This window comes from Bos indicus, chromosome 13 (assembly GCF_029378745.1).
Source record: "Bos indicus isolate NIAB-ARS_2022 breed Sahiwal x Tharparkar chromosome 13, NIAB-ARS_B.indTharparkar_mat_pri_1.0, whole genome shotgun sequence".
Lineage (NCBI taxonomy): Eukaryota > Metazoa > Chordata > Mammalia > Artiodactyla > Bovidae > Bos > Bos indicus.
Window position 1 is genome coordinate 42,918,889 of NC_091772.1, and position 12,587 is coordinate 42,931,475.

General features: G+C 48.5%; 1 protein-coding gene across 3 annotated transcripts in view; it reads left to right on the plus strand.

Annotated features, from left to right (window-relative positions):
• The window catches only part of LOC109567624 (ankyrin repeat domain-containing protein 16), a 15,919-nt gene continuing 3,332 nt past the window's right edge, over positions 1-12,587 (plus strand). Inside the window, exons 1-6 of one of the 3 annotated variants that reach the window (XM_070801091.1) lie at positions 1-630; positions 4,206-4,426; positions 6,321-6,363; positions 8,330-8,438; positions 8,907-9,068; positions 11,459-11,537. In XM_070801091.1, the coding sequence (XP_070657192.1) occupies positions 311-630; positions 4,206-4,426; positions 6,321-6,363; positions 8,330-8,438; positions 8,907-9,068; positions 11,459-11,537 (934 nt within the window). In that variant the 5' untranslated portion in view covers positions 1-310. The remainder of the gene's footprint in view (positions 631-4,205; positions 4,427-6,320; positions 6,364-8,329; positions 8,439-8,906; positions 9,069-11,458; positions 11,538-12,587) is intronic. The other 2 variants (XM_070801089.1, XM_070801088.1) reach the window with 2 other exon arrangements.

Genomic DNA, 12,587 nt, shown 5'->3' on the forward strand with positions numbered 1-12,587 from the left:
TGGGCGTGGGCGGGGACGCGCGGGTCCCACCCCGTCCAGGCGGGGCCGGAGCCGCGTCTGACCCGGGCCTTAGGCGCCGGTCCAGATGGTTCGCCCCAAAAGAAACCACCGCGGGCTGCGGCGTTAGCGGCGGCTTGCGGGGCGCGTGGTCAGCCAGAGACCTGAGAGTCTGGGGGCTGGGTGCATCCGGAAGAGGGTCCCCAGGGGCCAGACGGTCCCGGGGCAGGATCTCGAAGGCGGGCCCCGGCGGAGGCGGGGCGGGCCCAGAGGAGGGTCCTGGGCGGTCCCCGGCGGGCCCGAGCCCCCGGCCATGGCCGCGCCCGCCGACCCGCGGCGTCTGTGCCGGCTGGTGCAGGACGGCCGGCTGTGCACCCTGCGCGAGGAGTTGCAGGCGGCGGGGCACGCGGGCTGCGCGGGGCCGGCCGGGGACACCCTCCTGCACTGCGCCGCCCGCCACGGCCGCCGGGACGTCTTGGCCTATCTGGTCGAGGCCTGGGATCTGGACATCGAAGCCGCCAACCGGGACTACAAGCGGCCTCTGCACGAGGCTGCCTCCATGGGCCACCGGAACTGCGTGCGGTACCTGCTGGGCCGGGGGGCCGCGGTCGACTGCCTGAAGAAGGCCGACTGGTAAGTGGTGGGCCTTGCAGAGGGCCCCCACCCCTCCCCGCTGATGGCAGATTCCCACTCTTGGTCGGCCTCCACTCCGTACCCGGTCAGCCTTCCCCTACAGAGCAAAGCATCGTTGCTGCCCTTGTGAAGTTAATTGTTGCAGCCTCCTTCTCTAGACTGCCTCCCCTGATAGAGCAGAGAGCAGTAAGGAGCATGCTCAGATAGAATAGACTCAAACTACGACTTGCCTGTGGGTACTGCGTGTTGCATGGGCCCCAGATGGGATGTTCTGCAAACATCTAGCTAAATGATTACTGCACCCATGACACTTTTTAACTTTCCGTTTTGAAATTCCTAGTTATAGCTTCTCAGAAATTTCCAAAGACAAGTGGGAAGTCCCATACACCTTCCCCCAGTCTTGCCCCAAAGTTAACATCTTACAGGGGGAGTACAGTAATAAAAAGAAGAAGCCGACATTGCTACAATCAGGACACTTACTCAGATTTCACAGTTACACAGGTGAGCACAGGTAAGTGTGTGGGTTGCTCTGTGTGGTTTATCACATGACCACCTCCACAGGCACAGTGCTCACCTTTAGTCCATCAGTTCAGTTCAGTCGCTCAGTTGTGTCTGACTCTTTGGGACCCCATGGACTGCCGCACACCAGGCTTCCCTGTACGTCACCAATTCCCAGAGCTTGCTCAAACTCACGTCCATTGAGTCGGTGATGCCATCCAACCATCTCATCCTCTGTCGTCCCCTTCTCTTCCTACCTTCAATCTTTCCCAGCATCAGGGTCTTTTCCAATGAGTCAGTTCTTTGCATCAGGTGGCCTAAGTATTGGAGTTTGAGCTTCAGAATCAGTTCTTCCAATGAATATTCAGAACTGATTTCCTTTGGGATTGACTGGTTTGATCTTGTAGTCCAAGGGATTCTCAAGAGTTCTCCAACACCACACCTGTAACCATCACACGAAGCAATTGCAGTCTGTTAATAGATCCACATGGTTTTCAGTCCTCACTATGTCTGTCTACTCACTTAGAGGTTTGAACACCTGAAGGTTCATAACATAATGAAGTTCCTGAATGAATCCGTAAGGAATCCCTGATCTTATATAAAAAAGAATTGCATCAGACAGCCATATAGCTTAATAATGTGCATCTTGCCCACTGGCATGGGGGAATAGGCCTCCTTATGTTTTGAGGTTTGTGCTGCTCCAAAATCACTGCAGATAGTGACTGCAGCCATGAAATTAAAAGACACTTACTCCTTGGAAGAAAAGCTATGACCAACCTAGATAGCATATTGAAAAGCAGAGACATTACTTTGCCAACAAAAGTCCGTCTAGTCAAGGCTATGGTTTTTCCAGTGGTCATGTATGGATGTGAGAGTTGGACTGTGAAGAAAGCCAAAGAATTGATGCTTTTGAACTGTGGTGTTGGAGAAGACTCTTGAGAGTCCCTTGGACTGCAGGGAGATCCAACCAGTCCATTCTGAAGGAGATCGGCCCTGGGATTTCTTTGGAAGGAATGATGCTAAAGCTGAAACTCCAATACCTTGGCCACCTCATGTGAAGAGTTGACTCATTGGAAAAGACTCTGATGCTGGGAGGGATTGGGGGCAGGAGGAGAAGGGGAAGACAGGATGAGATGGCTGGATAGCATCCCTGACTTGATGGACGTGAGTCTGAGTGAACTCCGGGAGCTGGTGATGGACAGGGAGGACTGGCGTGCTGCAATTCATGGGGTTGCAAAGAGTCGGACACGACTGAGCGACTGAACTGAACTGAAGCACAAGACATTTTCTTCTGCTGCTAGTAAGTTGGTCTAAAGATAATGGAGGCACATTACCTCTTCTAAAACAGTTCTGTGGATAAAGAATAGCAAGGAGAGATAAGAAAGCCTTCCTCACCAATCAATGCAAAGAAATAGAAGAAAATGATAGAATGGGAAAGACTAGAGATCTCTGAACTGAACTGAACTGTGGATAAAGAAACAGCCTCCCAAAACAACCATCACAAGGGCAAGTTTCATTTGATTGTGGGCTTAGGAAGTGCAGTTACAGAGAGACATTTTTGACTGTTCTCACCTTGCTGGCTTTCTCAAGTCCCTTCTTCCCTGGAGTCATTCCCTCTGCGAAGCCCCTTCTTGAAGATTCCAGCCTTCATTCACCCAGGTTTCTCCCTCTTGATTTTTAATTCACTCTCATTACTACATTACCAGAAATAAAAAACCGAAACATTTTAAATATAGCAGTGTATACATGACCATCTCAAATGCCCTAGCTGTCCCAATAAGGACGTACTGTATAGCACAGGGAACTTTGCTCCATGTTATATGGCAGCCTGGATGGGAGCAGGGGTTTGGGGAAGATTGGGTCCATGTATATGTATGGCTGAGTCTCTTCACTATTCACCTAAAACTATCACAGCGTTGTTAATGAGCTGTACCCCAATACAAAATAAAAAATTTTTTAAATGAAAACAAGATTGTCGATGACTAAGTAATACCATGGCAGTCTCAGGACAAATCCTGGCTGAGACCCATCTAGTTGTGTTGAGCTCCGGCTGCGCCAGACCCTGGGGATAGGAGGTAACCAGGGTATACCCTGCTTTCCAGGGGTCGTGGGCATGAGAGGGTTCCCAGGTCACTCAGGGAATACCCTGCCAGTCCAGATGATGCAAGAGACACAGGTTTGATCCCTGGGTCGGGAAGATCCCCCAGAGGAGGACATGGCAACCCACTCCAGTATTCTTGCCCAGGAGATCCCACGGTCAGAGGAGCCTGGTGGGCTATGAGTTGGACATGACTGACTGAGCATGTGCACACGCAGGAGCAGATGGGAAGCAGAAGCACTGAATCACTTTAGTGGGAGGAGAGTAGTTGACAGTGATGTAGTTCAGTCTCCCCAGTTGTGGACACACATCAGGTCAGGAACTTACCGTAATAAACCGCTGTTCCACCTGCTCTACCAGTGTAGGCTCCTTTCAGCAAGGCACTGTGTCGAGTGCTCCTTTTTCCTTTTATTTATTTATTTTTAAAATACTTATTTGGCCCTGCTTGTGTGTGCATACTCAGTCTCTCAGTCTTGTCCGACTCTGCAATACCATGGACTGTAGCCCCCCAGGCTCCTCTGTCCATGGGATTCTCTAAGCAAGAATCCTGCCATTTCCTTCTGCATCAAGTGCTCTTTTTAAAGTTGTTTCACCACAGTTTAATAAAGGGTTACTGATTGAAGTGAATGGGATGATCTAGCAAAGTGCCTCTTTTGCAGATATTCAGCACAAACTTTGGTGGATTCTGTCCCAGTTCAATGCTATACGAAAAACTAGTTTAGAAGCATCTTTGCCTCCTCTGTGTTTCCCACTTATAAGGGCACCCATATCACAATCATTTTTCCCTGGTTATTTCTCCCTGCTTCCTCACGGCAGGCAGGAAAGTTACCAGCCAAAGCTGTTTGCCTGCTTCCCTGACCCCCTGAGTCCTTCAGGTCTTCTGTCTTCTCCATGGGTGTGCGTTTTTCTGAAGCCCTGGTCCCGGGCTTCCAGGATCTCAGCTGCTGTTCCACCTGACAGCTTGTCCCATCGGCCTTAGGACTCCTCTGATGATGGCCTGCACGAGGAGAAACCTCGAGGTGATCCGGGATCTCGTGGAGCACGGCGCCAATCCGCTCCTGAAGAACAAAGATGGCTGGAACAGTTTTCACATTGCCAGCCGTGAGGGCGACCCTCTGATCCTCCAGTACCTGCTTGCGGTTTGCCCCTCTGCCTGGAGGACAGAAAGCAAGATCGGGAGGACCCCGCTGCACACAGCAGGTGTGGTCCAGACCTGCGGGATGCCCCCCACGGTGAGGGTGGTACAGGGGAAGTAGGGGGCAGGGAACACAAGCTGCTTTGGAGTGTTTTGGCAAACAGTTTCCAAAGCCAGTGTCACTCGGCGCTCAGCTTGGGCTGCTTTCTTGTTTTAGGTGACTTTTCACTTCTATCTGTCTTCTCCTCCCCAGTTAGTTAGAGGGTGGTGGTGGTGGTTCAGTCGCTAAGTTGTGTCCAACTTTTGCGATCCCCAGGGACTGTAGCCCACCAGGCTCCTCTGTCCATGGAATTCTCCAGGCAAGAACACTGGAGTGGCTCGCCATTGCCATCCACAAGTTAGATGGTGGGCTGCTTCTGTTCCTTACTATGTCTCTGACCTTGGGCAAGGAAATTAATCTCTCGGGCAGGTTTTCTTAGCCACAGAATAATGGCAGCAACGAAGCCCATATCACAGGGTCATGGGGATTAAAGTATATGCACGTCCCTCAGCACAGCGCTCCACACACACTGAGCTCAGAACGGCTTCTGTTTTCACATCATTATGATTATTATTATTAAAAGCAGAAGGAAAGGGAACTATTTCCTCGTATCTTCAGCAACACCTGCCACTGTGCTGTCCATTTAAATAAACACGAACGAGAGTCTGCTCAGTTGTGTCTGACTCTTTGCAACCCCATCGACTGTAGCCAGGCTCCCCTGTCTATGGGATTCTCCAGGCAAGAGTACTGGAGTGGGTTGCCATTTCCTTCTCCAGAGGATCTTCCCGAGCCAGGGGTCGAACCAGTGTCTCTTGCACCTCCGGCATTGACCGGCAGACTCTACCACTAGCGCCACCTGGGAAGCACACGGGCGCTTATAATTAAATCCCAGAGCCCAGTGGATTGTGACTCATCCAGTGATAATGTCGAATATCATTCTGGGCCACTCTTTTGATTGTTTGGAGTAATTATCCTTAACTCTGGACTAAATATTTGTAGATTATCTTAAATTAGTTAAAAGTGAAAGTGTAGCAGTGTAAGACGAAAGGGGCATTAAGCAGCCCAGGAATTCAAATAAAGACGTTTAGACCGTAATTGGTAGCCTACTGGGCAGTACCTTGAACTTGAATACAGGGCTTTTAGACTTCTCGGAAATCAAGACCCGTGACATGATAATCATTGAGGAGGTAGGCACACAGTTGTTCTGGTCACTGGGGGCAGTTAGGAACCAAGGTATCCTTTTTAAAACTTTGGACATAGGGGCTTCCCTGATGGTCCAGTGGTTTAGACTCCATGCTTCCACTGCAAGGGGCATGGGTTCAATCCCTAGTTGGGCAGCTAAAATTCCACATACCTTGCAACACAGCCCCCCACCCCCCCCCCAAAAAAGAAAAAACTTTGTATATGAGTGGAATTCCCTGCTCATAAACTGTTTGATGAGCTCCCCTGCTCTTGTGAAGGAGCAGTTAGCACCCAGTCATTCACACAAAACAGTGGAGAACAGGGAGTCAAAAATCTTTGTTATGGAGGATAGTTATTTTTAGCAGCAGAATTAAATTCCTGGCTATTTTGTCATGGATTACTCGTACAATGTTTTACATTTCCCAGGCAAAAACTGCCTGGCCCTAGGGATTTGTAGCATGAGGATGAGGATGGAGGTTTAGGGTTAAAGTTTGCCATGAAAGTCTCATAAAGACGGGATGATAAAGTGGAGGCCTTGTACCCGTTAGGTGAAAATAGGACCCTTCCCCACTCCTCCGGCTGAATCTGTCCTTTTCAGGGGCGGTGGCAGCAAGCCTAACCCAGTACTCCTTCCTGGGAGGCACAGCAACAGGGACGGGGCAGAGAGAGGTGCCAAGAGGGAAGAGGCATTCTAATTTTGCACTAAAAAGCTCTCATTCTCAACTCTCTCCTCCCAGCAATGCATGGCTGTTTAGAGGCAGTAGAGGTGCTTCTTCAGAGGTAAGAACAAAACAGCAAATTGAGGACAATATCTGCTAATTCTGACAGAGTTAGTATCGTAAAGAGTTGCTACATAAAGAGCTCAGACAAATTGTTCAGAAAGAATCTAAGGTACCAAGAGAAAAATGAAGAAAGGACATAAGCAGATAAAGAAGGTGAAACAAAAACAGCTGACAAACCTGGGGAGAATTTATCCCTTTATCTGTTCGCCCAACATTCACTCGCTTTCACATCAGTTTTGGACACATTGAGTTACATGTACCTGTGAGACACCGAGGAAGAGCTGTCCACTGGGCAGTTAGACACAGATCTAGGCCCAGAGGATAGGTGTGGCCAAGATACAGGAGTGGGCCTCATTGGCGTAGAAGTGACGATTGAATCCAGAGGATGAAAGAGGTTACCTAGGAGATGGTGAGTGAAGAAGAGGAAGCCGAATGCAGCGCCCTGAGAGCGTCGCTGTGTAGGGCTCACCTGCTGCACGTTGGGACATATGTGTCGTCTGCAGTCATTAATACTCCTTCATTCAACCATCACTTTCTAAGTGTCTCCTATGTGTTAGGCGCTAGGCAATAAGCAGTAAACACAGTCCTTTCCCTGAACGCCTGCAGGCTAGTGTAGAAGCCGAGTATAGACACACCATCACAGAAATGTCCTAAAATTACAAATTGTGATAAAATTGCAAAGGGAAAGCCCTCAGTTCTGTGCAGGAGCACAGGTCATCCCTATAGATCTGTGGGGAAGAAGGCTCTGTGAGGTCTCCTTGAAGCTGCAATGCGAAGGATGCCTTGGATTTGGCAAGGTGAAGAATGGCGCTGGGATGTTCCAGGCAGGGCGTCCAGCAAGTGCAAAGGCAGCAAAGAGCCAGTAGCTAGAGGAGCAGGAGGAGGTGGGACAGGCAGGATTGTTGAAGGTAGGAACGGAAGAAGATGGGACAGGTAGAAGGTGGGGCTGAGAAAAAGGGGAGATGGGTAGGACCACAAAGAAGATAGGAACACAGTAGAAGGTAGGAACGAAAGAAGGTGGGACAGGTAGGAGGTGGGGCCCAGAAGAAGGGGAAACAGGTAGAACCACGAAGAAGGTGAGAACAGAAGAAGATGGGACAGCTAGGAGGTGGGGCTGAGAAAAAAGGGAGATAGGTAGGACCACGAAGATAGGAACACAGGAGAAGGTAGGAATGGAAGAAGGTGGAACAGGTAGGAGGTGGGGCCAAGAAGAACGAGCACAGAAAAGGTGGGAGCAGAGAAGGAGGAATGGAAGAAGGCGGGACTGGTAGGCAGTGGGGCAGAGAAGGAGAGATAAGTAGGACCATGAAGAACGTAGAAACAGAAGAAAAGGTAGGAATGGAAGGAGAACAGATGGGCTGTGCGACCAGGTTGAACGGGGTCTCCTTAAGCACAGAGAGAAGAGACCTAAGGAACCTGGAGAAGTAAGTAGGTTCCACATAGTCCTGACCTACGAGGTCATATTGAGCTTTGTAGACTTTGTCCTTTGTGGTTGGGAAGCAGTTAAAGGTTTTAACCAGGAGTGGCCATAACCTAAATATGTGGTGAAAAGATGACTCTGTTGGTGGTGAGAACAAAATGGCTGGGGCTGAACTAAAGAGAGAAAAACAGGTAGGAGGCTGTTGGCTGTTGCCTCCGTCTTAAGGGGTGAAGACGAAGCTGGAAAGGATACCAGTTTGTTTCACATGCTGGATGGAGAATTGAGAGGTTTTGTGAGTGATACGGGGCGACTATAAAGCTCTGCATGAGAAGCTGGAGAGATGACGATCCCTAAAATGGAATGGGAAGTTGGGGGAGGAGCAGATTTGCTGGGACACCAACGTGCTCCCAGACGCTGAGGCAGGAACACAGGGCAAGCACATCAGGTCCTCACGGGTCCTCTGTAAGGCAGGTGGGCCAGAGTCAGCGCTGTAGGGTTTGAAGCGGTGACTGTTCTCAGCTGTTGCTTTGGGTCTGGGCTCCAGGTGCCAGTACGAACCGGACTGCAGAGACAAGTGTGGCCTCACGCCCTTCATGGACGCCGTTCAGTGTGGCCACACGGACGTGGCCAGGCTGCTCCTCAAAAAACACAAGGTAGAGAAACGGTTTGGTTCTGTCCCTTCAGTTATTCCTACAAGTTTTAGCCCAGGGGATAAACAGGATAAGCATGGTGATTCAGATGGTGGGTTCAGAACTCAGAACTCTGCCACCCTCTTTAAGCATCATATGTAAAACAGACAAGTTTCGCTTTTTCACGGGGTTACTGTAAGGATTAAATAAGTGTACAGAAAGCAGTTAGCAAAATGTCTTCAATAAACAGCAGCTGTTTCATAGTAATAATAACAACAGACTCTCCCTAGTGACTATACTTTTTTAGCTAGTGATTTAGCTTTGAATCTTAAGCACTTCTTTGGTTAGAGCATCCTTTGAGAATCCGACAAAAGCTCTGTATGATCTACCCAGAAAAACACATGTAGACGGCAGAGTTTTGCCAAAACATTAAAAGGTCTATGGACCTGAGTGTCTGTGCTCCTTTTGCTCATGTCTGTCCTCACCTCCTAGGCTTGTGTGTCTGCCGAGGACTCGCTGGGGGCCCAGGCCATCCACCGGGCAGCAGTCACTGGGCAGGATGAAGCCATCCAATTCCTGGTCTCGGAGCTTGGCGTCGACATTGATGCAAGAGCAGGATCCACCCATCTCACGGCACTTCACTTCGCAGCTAAGGTTTGTTTCTTTCCAGAACGGTGTTCCAGCTCCATAAGGGCTTGCCTAACCCTGTTGATGAGTAACCTGTAGTCCTGGTTCTTCTGCTTCATCTCTTCGGAAGAAAGAAGTTGCCCATAACATACTCTTGAAATGGTCCTGATTCTGAAGCCCTGGGTCCCTTTACATAGAAACCTGCCTCTATTTGTTTCTAGGTAAAAAAAGCCCTTTACTCCGTGTAATGCCTGCGCTAGGTGTTCCCTCCTATCCTTTTTGTTTTCAGGAATAATGTTATTTAAAGCCATAAAAATCCATCGTATGAAATTCCTAGCTCTTTATCCTTTTACTGGATTTCAGAAGATTTCTTTAGCTAAGACAAAGGAATTGCATTTACTGGGCTCTCTGACTGATATATGAAGGGCTTCCCTGGCAACTCAGTGGCAAAGAACCCACCTGCCAACAAAGGAGATGCGAGTTCAATCCCTGGGTTGGGAAGTTTCCCTGGGAAAGGAAATGGCTACTGTGGACTAAAAAAGATGTACAACTTGAGAGTTGTGAGTTAAGTTTTATTTGGGCCAAAATGAGGACTGCAGCCTGGGAGGCAGCATCTCAGATAGCTCTGAGAGACTGCTCCAGAGTGGCAGTGGGGGAAGGCCAATATATATGTAAGGTTTTGGTGAAGGGGGAGTTCCATACCATAAAATACTCATTTTACAAAAGGTTTTTTTTTGTTAGTCATGAGGATCTGATGTCACCGAGGAGGGATTTAGTGCTTCTCTAGATTTGAGGAGATGCAAGGATTGAGATCATAAAATCTGTTCCTAAAAATGTCCATCTATAAAAACCTGTCCCACCAGATTCCCTGGAGCACAGAGCACCTCCTGACAGCTTGAACTCCCTCAGGGGTTGTTGAAGGTCAGCAGCTATAGCTGTTGGGATTCAATCTCCATAGAAGCAGGTGGCAAATGTCTTTGTGTTCACTCATTGTCAGTGCTCTTGCCAAGTGCCAATTTGTAGTTGACACTACCCACTCCAGTATTTTTGCCTGGAGAATCCCCATGGACAGAGGAGCCTGGGGGGCTACAGTCCATGGGGTCGAATAGAGTCGGACACAACGACTAAACAACCACAACTGATGCATGACGTATTAAAGGAGTCCAGAACTTTTTGCTAGGAAAGTAGTTGGCTTACACCTTCCTCTTTCACAAGATGTGAGTGTTTTGTGTATAATCTTTAACATTATTGGCTGCCTGCCTTTCCTTGTTTTCTAGCAACAGGAATAGATGTTCTTCTGGGGACCTGCACTCCCCTACCTATGTTCCCCTTTGACAACATGGGTATATAGTTGAGGGTGGGCTGAGTGTGTGGTCTGGGGCCACAGGGGCACAAAAGCGAGTGGGAAGATGGAAGCTGCAGCCTCGCTTTCCACCTCGGCAGGTACTGACGGGCTGACTGGCCGGACATCAGGTGTGTCAGTTGCTTCACAAAGGACGATGCCAGCTGTGATAAGAATCGCGCCCGGGGAGGTTACGTTGTGTTCCTGTCTATTTTCTCCCCTAAGGGGTTAGCAAAGAGCATGTTTGCTTGGAAGATTTAGAGTTGTGTCTTCTAAGAAAATCACAAGATTTTAACTCCTTACACTGGGATGAAACCCAGCCATGCACCATTGTGTGCGTGCTCAATCATGTCAGATTCCTGTGCGACCCCCTGGACTATAGCCCACCAGGATCCTCTGTTCATGGGATTCTCCAGGCAAGAAGCCTGGAGTGGGTTGCTATTTCCTTCCCCAGAAACCTGACGACTGGTCAGTAATTTGGCCTCAAAGTTGATCGTCTCTCTTCTAATAACTAAACATCACCTGCATCTTTAGTGATTTATACTGGATTTTGATAGTAATGTGATGAGCCTTCCTTTAGATATGAAAATTCAGTTTTAGCAGTTAAGTACTTTAGTTAGTACTTTTCAAATTGTGGTGCTGGAGAAAACTCTTGAGAGTCCATTGAACAGCAAGGAGATCCAACCAGTCAATCCTGAAGGAAATCAACCCTGAATATTTGTTGAGAGGACTGATGCTGAAGCTGAAGCTCCAGTACTTTGGCCACCTGATGTGAAGAACTGACTCACTGGAAAACAGCCTGGTGCTGGGAAAGATTGAAGGCAGGAGGAGAAGGGGGCGACAGAAGATGAGATGGTTGGATGGCATCACTGACTCAGTGGACATGAATTTGAACAAATTCCAGGAGATGGTGAAGGACAGGGAATCCTGGCATGTTGCAGTCCACAGGTCACAAAGAATTGGGCATGACTGAGCAACTGAACAACAACTTTAGAAAAAGCACCTTATATGCAGTAGTGTTTAAGGCTTGCTTTTGTCATCACTGCAGTGGTAACACGTTTATTTCAACACTCAGGAAGGTCACGTGAGCACAGTCCAGACGCTCTTATCCTTGGGTGCTGATATCAACTCCAAGGACGAAAGAAATCGATCAGGTATGATCTCATTTTACATGGACTTTGAAAATTGTTAGTAAGCTGAATATAAACAAAATTAACAGTGATCTTTTATGTTAGAAAAATTAGTCTTAAGATTCTATTCCTCAGCTCAGTTGGTAAAGAATCTGCCTGCAATGCAGAAGACCCAGGTTCAATTCCTGGGTCAAAGATCCTCTGGAGAAGGAAATGGCAACCCACTCCAGTCTTCTTGCGTGGAGAATCCCATGGATAGAGGAGCCTGGCAGGCTACAGTCCATGGGATCACAAAAGTTGGTCACGACTGAGCAATTAAACCACCACCTAACAAAATTAACAATGAACTTTTATGTTTGAAAAATTAGTCTTAATATTATTCCTCTAATAGCTCAGTACCTTTTAATTCAACTAACATATCCATTTGCAAAGCTATAGAACAATTGCTATTACCATGGCAGCAATAATACTTTACTGCCTCTAGTATTACTGTGTTCGTAGGAGCTTAAACCACTTAACATATGTGACATCCAAGCAATTTTTTTTAACTATTTGTTTTGTCTCGGGGTGTAGCCGATTAACAGTGTTGTGATGGTTTCAGTGAACAGCGAAGGGACTCAGCCATACATACACATGTATCCATTCTCCCCCAACCCCCGCTCCCATCCAGGCTGGTGCACAACACTGAGCAGAGTTCCCCGTGTCAGAGCACTTTCTGTGTTAATCCGTGATCACACCAGCCCCCGGGGTGTCACGTGGATTCTTCATAGGCCGTCTCTCTTGGAATGTATTTTAAAACCTTAATCACTGTAATTTTTTAGATTTGAGGCTCAGATATTTTTAGAGCTAACCCCTTAGTCTTGGGTTTTGGAATAAACTTTCTCAGTAGCATTCTGTGCACCAGTGACCATCTTGCCAGGGTTTAGTGGGACCTGTGATGCTTCAAGGCTCACAGGTAACCTGCCCCTCACTCCAGGGCTGCAGATGGAGGCCACTGAGTCCAGGGACACAAGCTTTCTCCTGACGGCAGGGCAGCAGGACCCGGGCTCTTCCGGCCCCCAGGAAGCAGACTCA